Below are 20,348 nucleotides of genomic sequence, written 5' to 3' on the forward strand. Positions count from 1 at the left end.
TCTAAAGCTTATGACCCCTGCAGCCCAGGCCAGAGAGCCCCAAGGCCTGACCACCTGGCCCCCAAGCCCCTCCCAAAATTAGCCCCGGGCAGCCTGGCAGACCTGGTCTTTTCACTGGAAACCTACAATGACATCCTGTCCTGCCTCTACACCAGCAAGGAGACACATGTGAACCTCCAGGACCCCACGGTGAGTGCTTGAGAAAAGGAAGTACATTACTTTACTGCTCTACTTTTCACGTGAAGAAACCAAGGCCCAGGTGGCATAAGTGCCTTCCTGGGTGGGCCTAGGTAAGTCACTTCCCCTCTCTGGACCTCACCTGGAGAACTCTTACTCAGCTTTCAGAACCCAGTATAGAAGTTCCTTCTTCTGGAAAGACTTCCTTGAACACCCCTTTGTTGTTCCTCTCTTCATAACATTTATGCTGCAAACATGTATTGAAGGCCTACTGTGTGCCATGCCCTGTGCACACAGGGTCCCTGCCCTTTCACAGATCAAAGTCTACTGGAGGAATAGAAACTGAACAACAAAACAGATAAATAAAATAATGTATCTTATTTATAATAAACAGAGCAATGGATCAGCTAGTGTGTGGTGGAGGTGAGAGAGCTACCCTGGACACTGTAGTCAGTGAAGACATCTCTGAGGAGGTGGCCTGAATGGTGGCAAGGAGGAGGCACACACACACACACAGAAGTCAACGGGAAAAGCAAGTTCCCAGGGACAATGAGGGCATCACATGAGGGAGAAATAGATCACTGCTCAGAAGCCCCCAGCAGCTCCTCATCGTGCTCTGAATAAAGTCCAGTCTCCTCTCTGCAGCCCCAGGGCCTCGTGAGATCTGGCTCCTGCCCACTTCTCTAGCTCTGTCTCCTCACCCACTACGCTCCAGCCACACAGGATGGGCTGGTGCTCACCTCAGGGCCTTTGCACATGCTGTCTCCCTGCCTGGAACACTCTTCTCTCCACTGTTGGTCTCTGTGCAAATGGCATCACCTCAGAGAGCTGCTCCCTGACCACCACATGTAAATATCTAAAGTAAGCCTTTTCTCTCTCCCCCACCCAAAACCCTCTCTCTCTTTCTACTCTGTTCCCTTCAAAATACTGATCTCACTGTGTGTATGAGTATGAGTAAAGTTATATATGCGAAGTTGTATATATACACACATATATACATATACACACATATGTATATTTGTGTGTGTTCATTTATTTAACTTTGTGTGTTCACTGTCTCTCCAGTTTGGGGACGGGGACTATGAACAGTATACTCTCTGAAGGGTACACAGGGTGTGCTCAGTAAACATTGAAATATGAAATCCCAAGATCTGTATCTGGAAGAGATCTAATGTTATTGCTCCATTATTAACATGGGGAAACCAAGGCCCAGATAGGGAAAGTGACTTTCCCAAGTCACCCAGCAGGTAGGATCAGGACTGGAGCCAAGGTTCCTGCCTCCCCATACTGTTCCCTCCTTTCCACACAGGTGTGGCAGCTCTGAGACTAGAAGTGAACCCTGTGATTCCATGTCTACAGAAATTCTTACACCAGTGGATGAGGGTACATGTGCAAGGGTGTTCTTTGTAGCTTCACGTGTTACAGGGTGAAAAATAAAGTTAACCTAGGTGTCCATCAATAGGGAGTTGGTAAAATAAGTCAGGTAATGGCTATATAAAGTGTAATTCTATGCAGCTGTTTAAAAGAAAGGGGTTGTTCTATGGGTACTGATGTTGAGAGGAACAAACAAGGTGCAGGACCATCTGGTTAGAATGTTCCCATCTATTCATTCTTCTATGTGTTTAGAAAATAGTCTGTCAGGATATACTCCAAAATGTCAATAGTGGGTACCCCTGAGAACAGGATTTAGGAGAAAAGGGGAAGAAGTGTTGAGATGGACTTTCATTTTTACTGTATATATATTATAGTGTCTTCTATAATGATTTACGACTTTCAAAAACCAATGGATCACAGATAGAAGAATATGAATGTGATAAAGCAAGTACAGGAAAATGTTAATAGAAGAATCTAGGTGATGCATATACAAATGTTCTCTATAAAATTCTTTCAACTTTGCTGCATGTGTAGAAATTTTCACAATAAAATGCTGGGGAAAAAAATCATTGAAACAATAAAAAGTCAACCTTTCCAGATAAATCATGAGAAACCTGGTGAATGGCTCCTCCCATGCTGTGACTGAGTGGTATGCCAATGGTGCATTCAGTTGGGGACAATTACATCTCACTGAATCCCACTGACACCCCTCTCACCCCATGTACCTGTTCAGAACAGACCTGCAGGATTCTAAAGGCCAACACACATCTTGTCCTTTTTCCAGGCTGCTGACCTCATTCAGCTATTGTCACTGAGAGTGCTGGAGCCTGGGCCCAAGGTGGGTATGTTGCCAACTTCTCTCCCAGCACCTCGGCCAGGATCTCAGGAAAGATTTCTTGAACAGGGGACAGGATTGGGCCACAGAGGCGTGTTACATTTGGCTAGACTTTCCTACTGTGGACTCTGGAAATTACTGTGCCTTCTTCACAAGTACCGTGAGGATTAAAGGAGACGATTCACTTAGCTCATTGCCCCACCCAGGTGACACGGCCATGTGGCTGTCACTAGTATTCACTACTAAACAAAACCCGGACCCTGCTGAGGCACACCTCCTGAGGCAGACAGATGTGCATGTGGCAGACAGTAGTGAGCAGCGACGGTGTGCCAGACCCCTCCACCTACATCGATGTGATCCTTGGAAAGCCTGCCCTCTCACCCCCTTTTACACACGTGCAAACCGATGCTGAGCAGGGTGACTTCACTTGCCCAAGCTCACATTGCTCAGTAAGTGGCAGAACCAGGATTTAAACCCAGTCCCGCACTCCAAAATCCATACTCAGTGTGCTCTCTCTAAAGGCTCTGAGAACAGGGCACCTGATAGACAAACAATAATAACAATAACCGGGGGCTTCCCTGGTGGCACAGTGGTTGGGAGTCCGCCTGCCAGTGCAGGGGACACGGGTTCGAGCCCTGGTCCGGGAAGATCCCACATGCCGCAGAGCAAATGGGCCCGTGTGCCACGGCTTGCTGAGCCTGCGCTCTGGAGCCCGCGAGTCACGGCTACCAGGCCTGCGTGCCACGACTACTGAAGCCCACGTGTCTAGAACCCGCGCTAGGTGGCAGGAGAAGCCACCACAATGAGAAGCCTGTGCACCTCAACAAAGAGTAGCCCCCTCTCGCCTCAACTAGAGAGGGCCTGTGCGCAGGAACGAAGATCCAAGACCCAACACAGCCAAAAATAAATAAATAAATAAAATAATTTTTTTAAATTAAAAAAAATAATAACAATAACCGCAATAGATAACAATAGCACTACTAGATGCCATGTTCCATTCTAAGCACTTTACATAAATTAACTCATTTAATCCCCACAACAACCTGATGAAGTATGTATGATTATTATCCCCATTTTACAAGCTTGAAAACTGAGGCACAGAGAAATTAAGAAACGTGTCTCAGGCCACATAATTTGTAAGCAGCAGAGCTGGACTGTGGTTCCAAAATCTATGCTCTTACCTGCTATGCAAGCCCAGGAGAAGGAGCATGTAATTTCACCTCTGTGGCAACAAGAGAAGCCACCACAATGAGCAGCCCATTGCAACGAAGAGTAGCCCCCACTCGCCGCAACTAGAGAAAACCCACGCACAGCAACGAGGACCCAACGCAGCCAAAAATAAATAAAGTAAATAAAGTAAAAAAAAAGATTTTACTGTGTTCCATAGACAGTGCTCAATTCTTTACAAATATAATCTCACTGAACTCCATATGAGATAAGCATTTTATTATTATCCCCATGTCACAAGAGAAAATCAAGGCACACAAGAATAATAAAGTAACTACTCAAGTTCACACAACTCTGAAGCAATGGAGTGGGGAATTCAACAAAAGTCCTTCTGACTCCAAATATTCTGCACTACCATCTTTTGGATTTTTTTTTCATGATCCCCACAGAATGACATAATCTTGGTAGTGAATGGGCCAAAAATGACTCCTCAGAGCCTACTATTAGGTAATGATGCTTTCTAAACTCCAAGTGCTGTCAGACCTGAAGGTAAAGAATGAACTGACAGGCTAAAAAAGGGGTCCACGAGGGAAATTCTCAGGTAAAATATGAGAATAAAGTGAGGAGACAGGCAGCTAAGTCAACGTTATCAAACCAAAATGTCAGAAAGATCTAGAGCAGTTTTTGCTAAGCAAATGGTTCTCTCCACCTTCGCCTCCCCTTCAGTCTCTAATTCCTAGGGTACATGGGAGAAAACCAGAGAGGTTTTCTGGTGTCCACAGTAGAAATCGGGTTGGGAAACACTTAATCCAGAAACTATAGGGAAAATCTCAGAGACACTAACCAAGGCAAAAACGAAGTAAAAGTAGACAAAAAGGGACCACGTTAGTTTAGGTAAATTTAATGACTGTAAAAGCTGTTCACAAAGGAGCAAAGAAATGCATTTTCCATTTCATAGAAAGTTGCTTCACCACTTACAGCTTGTCTCCAAAGCTTCGTTACCTCTTTTGTTAGTGACCAGTCATATCTCTCTTCCTGCTGGGAAGGAATGAGAGGCCAACCACTCAGGTCAGCAATATGCTGCAGAGTCCTTCAGAGTGGTCCTGCAGAGAACATGTCCTTTAAGTGTCTGAGAGCTGGCTGAGGTGATCTGAAAGAAAACCAGTCAGAAGAAGGCAAGGTAACCAGGACTGAACTACAGGGACTTAATGTGAATTGTCCAGAGGAGAGGCCACCAAAAGGAATCTAATGGAGATAACAGGCCAGCAGAGACTGCATGGTTCCTCTGTGCCCCCAATCCTTAGAGGAAGAGACGTTTGATACAATGCTAATGCATATAAGTTAAGAAGTCCAAAATAGGTCATTCCCAAACAGCCACTTCTCCCTTTTCTCTTGGGAGATGGCTTCTCCCCAGAGGCAACCATAAGGTTCAGGTGTGAGCTGCCTATCACAGACCCTGACCCTCCTAATCCCAGAGGTAAGCTGTGATCCAGGGTGTACCAGTCAAATTCCTCCTTAAGATATTTATGGCCAATATTTGGTGAGAAAGGCTCTCTTTTTTCTCTAATTGAGAGCTGAAAGCATGTGACCCCCAAAATTACCAGGGGCCTCATTTCTGACCATAAGAATGAGTCAGTCCATTAGTAAATATTTATTTAGTGCTTATTGTGTTCTAGGAATTGTCCTAAGTGCTAGAGATATCAAGAAGAACAAAACAGATGTTTTTCCTACCCTCAAAGGAGCTTTCAAGAGAAGACAGACAATATATGAACAAACAAACGAAAATTAGTTCAGGCACTAAAAAGTGCTATGAAGATAAAATGGGCTAATGTAAACAGTGAAAAAAGCAAGGCAGAGGGAAGCTGCTTTCAGCACTACAGTGGGCCTCTCAAGGAGGTGACATTTAAGAGAACTTGAAGGTTTAAAAGAAGGCAGCCAGGCAAAAATCAAGAGCCTCCTAAGCAACACAGCATGTGCACAGTCCCTGACACTAGAACTAGGTCTGAGGGGCAAAAAGGAGGTCACCAAGACTAGAGGAAAGAGAATAAAAAGAGTACAGGGGACATGAGGTTGGAAAGGTAGCTGGGGAAGATCACAAAAGGCCATGGACACCCTGCATTTTATGCTGGCTCCAATGAGAAACCACTGCGGGGCTGAAGCAGATGAGTGAGTGATCTGATTTAGAAAGGACACACTGACTGCTATGGGGCAGAACGACTAGAGGAGGGCAAGAATGGAAACAGGAATATGAAGCCTCTGAAATTCTCAGGTACTGTTGGTGGGAGTGTAAACTGGTACAACCATTTTGGCTATTTCTATTATACACACCCTGTTACACAGCAATTCCAAACCATATACCCTATAGAAATGAATATATACTTGCACTAAAACACAGGGCATAGTCGTAGCAATTCTATTCATAATTGCTCCAAACTGGAAACAACCAAAATGGCCAATACATAAATTGTGGTATATTCATATAATATGGATAAATATAATCATGGATGAATTGCACAACATCCATGCATCAAAAATATACACTGTGGGCTTCCCTGGTGGCGCAGTGGTTGAGAGTCCACCTGCCGATGCAGGGGACACGGGTTCGTGCCCCAGTCCAGGAAGATCCCACATGCCGCAGAGCGGGTGGGCCCATGAGCCATGGCCGCTGAGCCTGCGCGTCCGGAGCCTGTGCCCCGCAACGGGAGAGGCCACAACAGTGAGAGGCCCGAGTACCGCAAAAAAAATATATATATATACACTGTATTAGAGCAATTATACTCCAATAAAGATGTTAAGAATATATATATATATATATATATATATATATATATATATATACACACACTGTATGATTCAATTTTATATCAAAAACAAGGAAAACTGAACTATGGTATTAGAAGTTAGGATGCAGGGGAAAAGAGTAACTGGTAGGAACATGACAGGGGTTTGGGGAGTTCTGAAAATATTTTGTTTCTTAATTCAGGTGGTATTCACATGGGGAGGGTCACTTTGTGATGATTCATCAAATAGTACACTTGTGAGCAATTTTCTACATTTATGATATGCTTCAATAAATAATTCATTTTCAAAATATAGAAACAGAAAACCCGTGAGGAGGCTGCTCTAATCTCCCAACCAAGAAATGATGATGGCTTAGAGAAGGAAAGAAACGGTCAGGTCCAAGATACGTTCCACAGGTAGAGCTGAAACAGATGAACTACTGATGGGGAGTACAGGAAAGTAAGTATCTAGGATGATTCCTATATTTTTGGTTTGAGCAACTGAGTGGTGCCACTTGCTGAGATGGAGGAGGTTTGAAAAGAAGAAAACTGCAGGAAAGTGGGAAGAATTCATTCTATTTTGGGCACATTAAGTTTAGGATGCAAGAAAGAAAGGAGACGAATGCAAATCTGGAGAGGAAGTGAATGCATAGAAGCAAAAAGCACAAGGAGCAGCGTGACAGAAGATGCAGACACTTCTTACACAGTCCCACATGAGCAGACAGCGTGGACAGGTGGAGATGTGAGTGAGCGGGTGGAAATAATGATGCGACAATGAGATTTCACCTGATTGTATCGATTTTCTCTATGAAATATGAGGCAAAGACATCAGCTGAGACTAGGATTTAGATAAGTGAGTGAAGATGTAGGGAGAATGAGAGTGGAAAAGTTACTTTACTGGGGAAATACAGTAGGATTAGGATTTCAGCGCCATTCATTTGAGTTTTATGGCATGAATGTGAACTGAGTGCCGTTGGTTTATGTGAAGAGACTGTTATTTGTCCCCCAGCAGTTCTCCTGTTCTTCCTCAGTAACTCCTCAGAACTCCCAATTTTTAACTGGGCACATCGTCATTCAGAATGAAGACCACACTTCTCAGCTTCTTTGCAGCCTGGCGTGGTGTGTTACCATGGTGGAAATAGTATGTGCAACTCCTGCAAACTGTCCTAAAGGGAAGAGGCCAAGCCCTTCACCTTTCTTCTTCCTGCTTCCTACTAGCTAGGACATGGCTGCTGGAACAGCCATCTTGAATCATAAGGTAACCTTGAGAATGGAGGCCACACACAGCAGAGCAAAAGACAGAAGAAGGAGCCTAGACCCTTGGTGATCATGGAGCCATCACAATCACCAGTCCTGGACCTTCTATATCTAGATTTTTATGACAAAGAGAACTCCTACCTTATTTAAGCCACCGTATTTTGAGTTTTCAATCCCCATCATCTGACCTAATCTATGTAACAGAGATTAACTGTGTGCTCTTCCCCAACAATGTTCAGCTGCTAGGGTGCAGCTGCAGAGTAAGCAGATAACCACTTCCACCAAAGTTGGAGTTTAGCCAAATAAGCACCATAGAAGAAAGGGAGACAAGAAAATGAAATTTATGAGGAAATGGTTCTAGCACAGCCCGGGGACTCTAAGTGGAGAAAGATGAGAAAAGTGACAGAAAGATCCAACAGACCCCTGGTTCCACATCTTCTCCTTCATTCTGATCCTTTCACTAAATCTCACTTGTGGGGTTTATGTCACTTTGGAACAAAAAAAGAGTCCCAAGTATCACCTTTCTGTCTTTCTTGACAAATGGAATTTTTCCATTTTACAAAAGAATATCATACTACCATTACAACCCATACCACCAAACTCATCTTGCAAATAACCCTTATGTGTAGTGGAAAGAGAATAGGAAGAGGTATGAAAAAGCAACTGAAAATCAAAGAAGCAAACATTCAGAAGACAAAGAAGAAGACAAGAGAGTGTCAAAAAGAAAGAATGAACAAGTAGAAAAGCCTATGAGAGACTGTTTCCAGATCAATCACGTTGTTGCCTAGTAGGAATTACTCCATTTAGGAAATCTCTAGGTAATGCTGAAAGTAAGACAATCCCCAGTCAGGACAAGGCCAGAAAGGAATGGGATCATCAAGTCCCCAACCTGAAAAATCATTGTTTCTGTTAGATGGACAGACCAGAAAAGTTCTGAGCGCTGGTAAAATTTCCAGGCCAATCTACAGAAGTTACATGCCAGGGGAATGAGCCTTCCTCAGCTGCACACCATGAACCATGGCTCCCATGACTCCAGAGGGAGGTGACGAAGAGCAAGGACAGAAAGCAGAGGAGAGGGTAAGGCACTAAGGAACAGGGTGGAGGACATAACACTGGACAACATCAGCAGAAGCGTCACGCTCTCGCCACCTCTCTTGCAGATGCTTCAAAGCTCAGTGTTGGAAAAGTGGTCTTACTCCTGCCCACCTCATCAGTAAGTGTCCTGCCAGTCTCTGGCTCTGGGGCAAAGTGGACATGAGGAAAAAAAGGAAGATGGCAGTAGCAGACCTGTGGTAGTGCAGGAAGCAAAAGAAGAAGGAAGAAACTCATGAAGGAGGGAAGAAAGGAGGAATATCCTCAGTGAAATGGGGAGAGGGAGAAAGGGAAAATCCCACAGCCATTCAACTAGACCTGTTAGTCCAGGGAAGGGATGCAGGAAACTGGAGCACATGTAAGTTAGGGATGCCTGGAGCATCAGAGACCTTGAAGGGCATGCTGATCTCTGACAGAGAGAACTATCAACTCACTTAAAATCACTTACACTTCCTGGCCTCTCTGCAGCAGGAAACTGCTTGCCACTATGTATTCCAACCTCACCAAATTCCCAGAAAGAACCCTTTCAGGGCAGGAGAGAAGAAAAACAGAAAGCCTAGTTTGGAGCAGTCTAAAATTCAATTAAAGTGCCCTTCCATTGGTCAGGTTGAGAAGAGATTTTTATTTTACTAAAGAATTTCTCCAGAAAAAAATTTCATTCCCCCAAATTATCCAATCCAATACCCACTTCACAGTGCAAGTCAACAGTGCAAAAGGATACCTTACCTTCACCAGCACATAGTCCCCAGGCTGGGCTTGGACCCTGAGACCAGAGTTAGTGACATCCTCCATCTCTACATCAGGAAAGATCACCTTAAGGTTTCCATCATTCCGGCCATACAGGTCAGTGGCAGAGCGTTTACTGAGCTGCAAAAGAACAGAGGAGAGGTTATGAGTCTGTCACAATCATCAGTTCTTGGTCTGTTTCAGATCCCCAGGGGTCTGACCCATAGAGCATTTCTTTTTTTTTTTTTTTAAATTATTTAGTTATTTATTTTTGGCTGCATTGGGTCTTTGCTGCTACGCATGGGCTTTCTCTAGTTGCGGCAAGTGGGGGCTACTCTTCGTTGCAGTGGGCTTCTCATTGCGGTGGCTTCTCTTGCTGCAGAGCACGGGCTCTAGGCACACGGGGCTTCAGTAGTTGTGGCTTGCGGGCTCTAGAGTGCAGGCTCAGTAGTTGTGGTGCATGGGCTTAGCTGCTCTGCAGCATGTGGGATCTTCCCAGACCAGGGCTCAAACCCATGTCCCCTGCATTGGCAGGCAGATTCTTAACCACTGTGCCACCAGGGAAGTCCCCACAGAGCATTTCTTAACCAAGGAATCACAAGACTAAGTGCTTTACTGCTGCTTCACCAACAAGGGCAGTAAATAGCACACAACAGAAGCTCAATAAAATTTTCTGACAACGTAATATATGATTCAATCAACAAATCTTTGATTACAAAATTACCTTTCGCGGGAATGGACCTCCAACAGGCCTGATGCCAAGGACACAGGGGTGATACACTTGGCAAAAGGACTCTCACTTCACAGAGTCTCATAGTAATCACTCAGGAATGTTCTGGGGTTGTCTGGCCTGGGTTACTTGTCCCAGTGAACAGGCAGACTGGAAGCCAGAGTCTCCATCACAACATGCAAAAGACTGGGCCAGGAGAACACTAAAACCAGTATGATGGCATTAATTTCCAGAACATACCCAAGTCTTTCTCTTCCAATCATGATGAAGTAACAAAAACCAAATTTATCCTCAGGCCTTAAATAACCAGGAAACTGGACAAAATATATGAGACACCTATTTTCAGATACTGGACAACAGATCTGCCAAACTATGATTCCCAAGAGAAGGAAAACAAATGGGGTGAGCCCTTCAATCACCCCTGCATTCTACCAGAAGACATGTGCCAGACCAGAGAATGCAAAGCAGGGAGGGAGAGCTCAAGGCAGAGCATGGTGGCTCTCTCTGAATTGAGGAAAGTTGGATCAAAGTCCAGGGAGCCTGCAATAGCTGGAAACTGTGGAGCAAGTTCGAGAGAGGAGGGAGCTAAGCAGAAAAAGAGCTGTAGAAATGTGCACAGCGACCCCCTGAGTCTTTGTTGAATAATAATAAATCCCTGTGTGGAGCAAAAATCCATGATGTCAGACAAAGAAAGTAACCTGGGAACTGGCAGCTGGTTAGCTCCCAGATCTCACAAAGGGCTAGGAATCATCTGACCTACCACCAAATAGTCCTCACTGATTCCTTGGGACATGCAGTAATGACTCTAGAAGAGCCATAAGTAGTACTAAGGCAAAATTATCCCTAGAATAAAAAAACTTTTCTAGCAAAGATTAAAAACAAGACTTGATGGCCATTCTGACCAGTGTGACGTGTGGAATCTAGAAAAATGGTACAGATGAACCTATCTGCAGGGCAGGAACAGAGAGGCAGACATAGAGAATGGACATGTGGACACAGGGGGGAAGGGGAGGGTGAGATGAACTGGGAGATTTTAGGATTGATATATACACTACCATGTGTAAAATAGATAGCTAGTGGGAGCCTGCTGTATAGCACAGGGAGCTCAGCTCAGTGCTCTGTGATGACCTAGATGGGTGGGATAGGGGTGGGTGGTAGGAGAGAAGTCCCAGAGGGAGAGGATATATGTATACATATAGCTGATTCACTTCATTGAACAACAGAAACTAACAACATTGTAAAGCAACTATACTCCAATTAAAAAAAAAAAAAAACCTTGAAAGGATCAAACAAAACTACAAACTACAAGTAACAAAACTGCTTATCAGAACAAAGCCCAACACAAAAACCAGACACTCAAAGATAATGTCTGACAACATAATGTGCAACATCCAATCAAAAATCACTAGATATGCCCAGAAGCAGAAAAATGTGACTCATAATCAAGAGAAAAGTCAGTCAACAGGGGCTTCCCTGGTGGCACAGTGGTTGAGAGTCCGTCTGCCAATGCAGGGGACACGGGTTCGTGCCCCGGTCCGGGAAGATCCCACGTGCCGCGGAGCAGCTAGGCCCGTGAGCCATGGCCACTGAGCCTGCGCGTCTGGAGCCTGTGCTCCGCAACGGGAGAGGCCACAACAGTGAGAGGCCTGTGTACCACAAAAAAAAAAAAAAAAAAAAAAAGTCAGTCAATAGAAACAGACCTAGAAATGATAGCAGTGATGGAATTATCACAAAGATATTAAGCCAGCTATTATAATTACGCTCAAATACTAAGTTTCAAAAGAAAACAAGAACACAGAAGAGAAGCAGAAGATATTTTTAAAAAACCAAATGTAACTTACAGAGATGAAAAATATATGATCTAAAATTTTTAATTCAATACATAATAGCAAATGAGACACTGCCAAAGAAAAGAATAATGAACCTGAAGACAGAAAAATAGAAACTATTTAAAATGAAGCACAGATATAAAAAAGAGAAAAAAAACTGAACAGCCTCAGTGTCCTATGACACAGCATCACGTGGTTGGACATATAGGTGACTGGAGAAGGAGAGAAGATACAGGGGGCAGGCGACGGGTGGCAGGAAGGAGGAGTACAGAAAAAATATCTGAAGAATAGTAAATGAAATTTTTCCAAATCTGATGAAAATTATAAACTCACAAACTAAGTAGCCTCAACATATCCCAAACAAAACACAAAGAAAACCATGCCAAGACACATCAAATTTCTAAAAAGTGATAAAATGACAACTAACACAACATGTAATACTAAACTAAATCTTTTTCTTATAAATGACAGTTCTGAGACAAGGGGAGAATTTAAGTGGGGGTCTAAGGACTGGATGGTAGTAATCGAACAAGCTTAATTTTCTGATTCTGATGGTTGTACTACAGTTATATAGGAGAATGCTCCTGTTTTCACAAAATACACACTGCAGTATTTGGGGAATTGGGGGCATCAGGGCAACTTACTCTCAAAAGCTTCAAAGAAAAAAGTTCTTTGTACTATACTGCTACTTTTCCACAAGTTTGCGATTGTTTTACAATAAATTTTTTAAAAGAGAGAGTGTTCATGTTCTGTGATTTGAACAAACCAACTATAAAAGAACATTTATAAGACAAAGAGGGAAATTGGAACATCAACTACATATTTGATAATATTAAGAAACTACTGTCAATTATTTCAAATATGATAGTCACATTATGTCTATTTTAGAAAAGAGTCATCTTTTAGAGACATATACTGAAATAATTACTGACAAAATAATATATGTCTTGTACTTGCTTCAAAACAACTCAGTGGGGGCAGTAGAGATGAAACAAGATCAGCCATGATTAACACTGTATTAACAAATTGCTGAGGCTGGTTAATGGGTACGTGGGCATTCACTATATTCTCTATACCTATTTTTTTTTTTTTTTAGATTCTCCATAATTTGAAAAGGTGGGGGGGGTACTTATAGGCTACAGAATGAGACAGATATGGGTCAAATTCTGGCTCTGCCACACTAGCTGTGTGACCTTGGGGAAGTTATTCCTACTTCTCTGAGTCTCCTTTCTTCATCTACGGAAGTGAGGTAATAACAGCACTACCCCCAAGGACTGTGGTGGGACTCAACGTGCTGATGACTGTAAAGTACAGTTTCTGGCACATAGTAAATGCTCAGTACACAGACGTTATCATCTTCTCTGACACTGAATACAGCAAGCCTGTGTTTTAAGCTGGCCATGGGACATCCCTGGTGGTCCAGTGCTCAAGACTCCACACTTCCACTGCAAGGGGCACGGGTTCGATCCCTGGTTGGGGAACTAAGATCCCACATGCCGCCCAGCACAGCCAAAATAAATAGATAAATAAATGAACTGGCCATGACTGGAGGAAAGAAAGTCTTCCTAAGAAAAAGTGAAGACTCCAATGCTGACCTTGAAAAATTCATTTATTCTCTAGCCCCAGGTGAGTACTGGCTTATGCTGGATGTATTTAAAAAAAAAAAAAAAACCCTTGTTTTGGTTCATTTAATTACCATGGGCTCTCTGTGGAGTTGATGAAGTGTTGGACAAAAATTAGTAACCTTTGAGTACTTATTCATTCAATCAAAAGACAGGTACACTATTCTGTACCAGACCCTGTGTGAGGAGAGCTGGGCATACAATAAGACCTAATTCCTACTGGATAAAATGTGGATTGCTAATAGACAGGTTCATGTACAGGTCTCCAGAATCACAGTGACACCCTAAATAACAAAGCATTTATCGAGGCAAACACTTTTGAGGTATTTCACCAGCTCAGCATCACCAACCATCAGCAGCTACTAGACCAGACCACAGGAAGATTCCTAACCCAAGCTGAGGTGATCGGACTCCCTCTCCTGGAAATCTGAATTGGAGCTGAAAGACACAACTTTGGTCTGTGAAAAACTGGAACTACACCATGAAACACAGGAACTATAGGGCTGCTGTACTCTACCACACAGATCAAGAATCAGGAAAAGCTGGTCTGAGGAGGAGAGAAGAAAGTCTGAGCCTCAAGGGCTTCCCAGACTGGGTACAGTCCCTTCCAGACACCTGGCAGTATTCTTGCCTTTGGGCTCCACAAAACACTCCTGAAGTCTTATACAACACAGAATTATTTTTGGCTCAGACTGAATGGCTTGAACAAGTTTCCCACTGTTACTCACTACCAGAGAGTCCTAACAAACACAAATACCAAGCAATTGCTGATTTTGACACTGCCATATCCTAAGGCATGGAGCAGGACTCTCCTTTCTCAAACCTGGACTTGTGAGGAGTCACAGAAAGAGCCCTATCTCTCTCTTTCCTCTCCTCTTCAATAGCCGAAGCATGCAGCTTCACAGAAGGTTAGGTTCCCTAACTCACCCCTTATCCCATCTGTTTAGTGCTCTAAATGATGACTAGGTTCCCAAGCTTGACCACAGAAGACTACAGAACCCCAAACTTCCAAAACGCACTACATTTCTAAGAAAGTGTGATTTTTAAAAGGACTGAAAACAAACAATAAAATTGTTTCTAAAAATACACATATAATAGTGTTTCCAAAAAGGTGGAGCAGAAATACTTTTCACTAATCCTTTCACTAAATACAAAAATATCCTTCAGGAATGAAGAAGAAATCAAAACACTCTAAGATGAAGGAAAACAAAGAGAATGTGCTGCCAGAGTGTCTAAAGGGAGTTCTCTAAGCAAAAAGTAAACAAAAAAGAAGGAACCCTGGAACAACAGGAAGAAAGAAAAACAGACATGATAACTTGCAAAGAAAATCCCAAGCAACCTACCCAAAAAACTCCTAGAACTATTGAGTTAAGCAAGATCAGAGGATACAAGATAGAAATACAAAAACCAATTGTTTCTACATACTAACAGTGAACATATGGACACCCAAAATAAAAATATAGTTGCAATTACAATAGCTAAAAAAAAAAAATGGATGTAAATCTAAGAAAACATGTACAGGATCTATATGCAGAAAACTGCTAAAAGAAATCAAAGATCTAAATAAAGGGAGATATACTGTGCTCTAAAAAACAAAACAAAACATATATATATATATATATATACATGCATACACACATAGCCTCACCCCCTCCACCAGCACCAGCTGGGTACAACCCACAAAGGTCTTGTTGGCTTTTGTTGCTTCTTCTCGGAAGACAGTGATAAGTTCCTCCAAACGTCTTAATTTTACCTCCTCCGGGATATCATCCTTCAGCCTGTGATATGCCCGTGTCTTCTATTAAAAAAAAAAAAAGAGATGGAGGTCACCACGGACTTGTAGAATCCGTTCTTCAAGCACGGAGGCAGACATGCTTATCCAATTTGCAATTTACAGACACATGTATAGGAACTCAAGCCACACCACAAGGGTTCTCTAGCTCTTGGGCCTTCTAAGAGAAAAAGGTAACTATGCAGTGGAGACACGTTTTTGCAAGGGTTAAATTCTAAATTTAGCACATGAAAATCATAGACTCAAAATTGTTCTTGAGGGCTTCCCTGGTGGCGCAGTGGTTGAGAGTCCGCCTGCTGATGCAGGGGACACGGGTTCGTGCCCCGGTCCGGGAAGATCCCATATGCCGCGGAGCAGCTGGGCGCGTGAGTCATGGCCACTCAGCCTGCGTGTCCGGAGCCTGTGCTCCGCGACAGGAAAGACCACAGTAGTGAGGGGCCCGCGTACCGCAAAAAAAATAAATAAATAAAAATTGTTCTTGATATATTTATAGAACACAGACACTAAATAATTCATATACCAGGTTACTCAGCAGCAGTGTTTATAAAGACACAAGATACAAAGCATAGTAAATGTTTATCAATAGGGAACCAGTAGGGGCTTCCCTGGTGGTGCAGTGGGTAAGACTCTGCGCTCCCAATGCAGGGGGCCCAGGTTCGATCCCTGGTCGGGGAACTAGATCCCACATGCATGCCGCAACTAAGAGTCCGCATGGTGCACCTAAGAAGTCCGCATGCTGCAACTAAAAGATCCCACATGCCACAACTAAAGATCCCAGGTGCCACAACTAAGACCTGGTGCAGCCAAATAAATAAGTAAATAATTCTTTTAAATTTATTTAAAAAAATAGGTAACCAGTAAAACAAATTATGGTTTATCTACACAATGGAATATTACACAGTTGTGACAAAGAATGAGATTTGATACAGATATGATTGCTCTCCAAAATATACTCTGAACAGAAATAAGCAAGGCACAGATCAACATGTATAATAACTTTGATGTAGAAAGTATACATATAAATATATTTATAAATACATGAAATGTCTCTGGAAGGTTAAAGAAGAAGTTGCTAAGAGCAGTTGCCTTCAGGGAAGGAACTGAAAAACTAGGCAACCCAGGAAGAATAAACAACTCCTTTGCACTGCATACTATTTTGACCTTTTGAATTTTATACCACACTCAGGTTTTACCCAGTCAAAAAGAAAAAGAAAATGTATCCTTGAAAAGCTTTTAAATCATCCAAAATCATAGTGTACATTCATGTTTATGTATATAAATATACACACACACACGTTTATATATATCTTTAGGTACACAAGTTCATAATGGAGTTGGAGAACCACTGAGCCAGACAAAAGTGGAAGTCTATACACCAAAGTCTGGACATTCAAACCAATCTGCCTTTAAGAGAACTACCATATCCAGAGGGAAATGAAGAATGGGTAGAGAATTCTAAAACAGAATTCTCTTACAGGGTTTACTCTATTCTGTCTTATTATTAACAACCAACCTCTACTGTGCACTTAGCTATTATAAAACACTATTTTAAGTGCTTTATATATATTATCTTAATCCTCAAAATAACCTGATGAGGTTGGTATTAATGTTATCCCTTTTCACAGATGAAGAAAGCAAAAACTTTTCCCAAGGTCACACATTATTAAATGGGAAAGGCACAATGTGAGTGCTTGTTCTCATCCACTATGCTACTTGATTAAGCCTCTAGGACCTTAACCCTAATCTAGGAATTAGACTCCAAAGTAAACACTCATATTCAATGCCCATAGGATATGCTTCCACCTCACACTGAAAACTCACTTCCCAACTCTAGCATTAAAAAGAATTTCTCTTGGGCTTCCCTGGTGGTGCAGTGATTAAGAATCTGCCTGCCAATCCAAGGGACACAGGTTCAAGCCCTGGCCTGGGAAGATCCCACATGCTGCGGAGCAACTAAGCCCATGTGCCACAACTACTGAGCCTGAGCTCTAGAGCCCGTGAGCCACAACTACTGAGCCCACATGCCACAACTACTGAAGCCTGCGTGCCTAGAGCCCATGCTCTGCAACAAGGTTAGCTACCACAATGAGAAGCCCGCTCACCGCAACGAAGAGCAGCCCCCGCTCACAACTAGAGAAAGCTCGCGCACAGCAACAAAGACCCAACACAGCCAAAAATAAATAAATAAATTTATTTTAAAAAAATTTCTCTTGCATATTTGTGATGTCCACAGAGATGAAGCGAATTGGAACCCAACAACTCTTCTGATGCTTCATCCCTGAAACAATTCTATAAGAGACGTCAATATACACATTGGCCCACTTACGCTGTCTACAGAATACTAGGTAGTGGGCTTTAAAAGATGTGAATTAGCTTGGTTGATGACAGCTGAGTGACAGTGATGGTTCAATCATTCATCAGATAGCTTTTCCCTGGCCACAGAGACCCCTCAGCCTCCAGCCCAAACACACGGCAAGCTGCCCTTGAGGTGACTGCGGGGATGAGAAGTGACCCATGCAAATTCATCCCTACTATCAAGAAAATGGCAGACAACCAGAACTATCCCCTCTCTGCAGGAAATATGCATTACTCTTCCTTTTCTTTCTCATCTCCTTCTGCTTTGCTTTCCTGGGAATCTGTGTTATAGGAGAAACTCTAAAGTAGACATCAGTGGGTTCACTTGGCCGAGAAAAATGGAAATTAAAAATGGCTGAGGATGGCTAGGAGGGCAACAAGGAGCCTCTATAAAGCAAATCACATCTGTTGGCCAAAAAAGAAGTTCTGCATATTAAAAGATTTTCAGTTTCTTTTAAAGAGAATAGTGCCCCTCCCTCCACTTTCAAATTCTGAACAACCTAAACATAATTTTAAATATTCTAATGAAGATTAGCACAATTGTTTTTCATCTCAAATTGCTGAACTGTATAAAAAGGTAGACACGTTTATTAGAAAAAATAAAGAAATGAATGATAAGATCCTTGTGGTTTCTCAAGGACAGCCTCGCTGCCACTTTCTTTTCTTCCCAGCTGTCCACAGTCGACCAGAAACTGGTCGGGAATGATGTCAGTCTCAGCATAGAAGTAGCTCCTCCTCCAGCCCAGGGCTCACCTGTCTCATGCTATAGGCAAAGAGGAAGCCCATGTTGTACTGAACTTCCTGAAGCAAAGACACTGTCTGGAGGTGATCTTCCTCCGTCTCACCACAAAAGCCAGCAATGAAATCGCTGCTGAGGCTCACACCTGTGACACACAACAAAAGACAGCATGTCACTGCTGCTTACCTTTAAGAGAAGCCTTTGGTACCTGTGGATTACAGAGGGAAGAATAGAGACTGTAAGGCCTTCCCTGGAGCTAGCCAACCCGTGTGCAAGTGAAACGGAACAGTTATTATAGAGCAAGGAGGTAAAGGCCTGCTCATCAACAAGGTTCCCATGCCAGAGCCTGGCTTCTCAGTCTACATTCCCCTCAGTGCTAGAAAAGGTATTTTTCACTTCAAATATTGGATTTAGGGACACAGTAGGAGTCCATATTTTCAAATTTGTCCTGCTTTAACTTTTTTTTAATTTTTATTTTATATTGGGGTATATTTGATTTACAATGTTGTGTTAGTTTCAGGTGTACAGCAAAGTGATTCAGTTTTACATATACATATATCCATTCTTTTTCAGATTCTTTTCCCATATATTTAGGTTATTACAGAATATTGAGTTGAGTTCCCTGTGCTATACAGTAGGTCCTTGTTGATTATCTATTTTATTAATTCCACTTATAATTGGCATCATATGTTATTTGTCTTTGTCTGACTTACTGAACTTAGTATGGTAAACTCTTGGTCCAGCCACACTGCTGCAAATGGCATTATTTTGTTCTTTTTTATGGCTGAGTAATATTCCATTCCATATATGTACCACACCTTCTTTATCCATTCCTGTCGATGGACATTTAGGTTGCTTCCATGTCTTGGATACTGTAAATAATGCTGCAATGAACACTGGGGTGCATGCATCTTTTCAAATTATGGTTTTCTTGGGATATATGCCCAGGAGTAAGATTGCTGGATCATATGGAAGCTCTATGTATAGTTTTTTAAGGAGCATCCATACTGGTTGTACCAATATGGAGGTTGTCTCCATAGCGGCTGTCTCCATATGGTTGTCTCCATAGTGGCTGTACCAATTTACATTATCATCAACAGTGTAGGAGGGTTCCCTTTTCTCCACACTCTCTCCAGCATTTATTGTTGGAAAATTTTTTGATGATGGCCATTCTGACCGGTGTAAGGTGATACCTTATCGTAGTTTTGATTTGCATTTCTCTGATAATTAGCAATGTTGAGCAGCTTTTCATGTGCTCTTTGGCCATCTGTATGTCTTCTATGGAGAAATGTCTATTTAAGTCTTCTGCCCATTTTTTTGATTGGGCTGTTTGTTTGATACTAAGCTGCATGAGCTGTTTGCCTATCTTGGAGATTAATTCCTTGTCGGTCGCTTCGTTTGCAAATATTTTCTCCCATTCCGTGGCTTGTCTTTTTGTTTACGGTTTCCTTTGCTGTACAAAAGCTTTTAAGTTGAATTAGCTCCCATTTGTTTATTTTTGATTTTATCCCCATTAATTTAGGAAGTGGATCCAAAAAAGATATTGCTGCAGGAATTCCCTGGTGGTCCAGTGGTTAGGACTTGGTGCTTTCGCTGCCATGGCCTGGTTTCAATCCTTGGTTGGGGAACTAAGACCTCTCAAGCCATGTGGCATGGCCAAAAAAAAGTACTGCTGCCATTTATGTCAAAGAGTGTCCTGCCTATGTTTTCCTCTAAGAGTTTTATAGTATCCAGTCTTACATTTAGGTCTTTAATCCATTTTGAGTTTATTTTTGTGTATGGTGTTAGAGAATGTTCTAATTTCATTCTTTTACATGTAGCTGTCCAGTTTCCCCAGCACCACTTATTGAAGAGAATGTATTTTCTCCATTGT

General features: G+C 42.5%; 1 protein-coding gene across 4 annotated transcripts in view; it reads right to left on the reverse strand.

Annotated features, from left to right (window-relative positions):
- Nucleotides 1-4,446: 4,446 nt before the first annotated feature.
- Nucleotides 4,447-20,348, reverse strand: part of CDK5RAP1 (CDK5RAP1 mitochondrial tRNA methylthiotransferase) — a gene marked incomplete at its 5' end in the record, with an annotated part of 35,576 nt that continues 19,674 nt past the window's right edge. For 3 of the 4 annotated variants that reach the window (XM_079719963.1, XM_079719962.1, XM_079719960.1), the window contains 4 exons: nucleotides 4,447-4,703; nucleotides 9,409-9,549; nucleotides 15,238-15,387; nucleotides 18,490-18,620. In XM_079719963.1, the coding sequence (XP_079576089.1) occupies nucleotides 4,623-4,703; nucleotides 9,409-9,549; nucleotides 15,238-15,387; nucleotides 18,490-18,620 (503 nt within the window). In that variant the 3' untranslated portion in view covers nucleotides 4,447-4,622. The remainder of the gene's footprint in view (nucleotides 4,704-9,408; nucleotides 9,550-15,237; nucleotides 15,388-18,489; nucleotides 18,621-20,348) is intronic. The other variant, XM_079719961.1, reaches the window with a different exon arrangement.

This window comes from Hyperoodon ampullatus (genome assembly GCF_949752795.1).
Source record: "Hyperoodon ampullatus genome assembly, chromosome: 14".
Lineage (NCBI taxonomy): Eukaryota > Metazoa > Chordata > Mammalia > Artiodactyla > Ziphiidae > Hyperoodon > Hyperoodon ampullatus.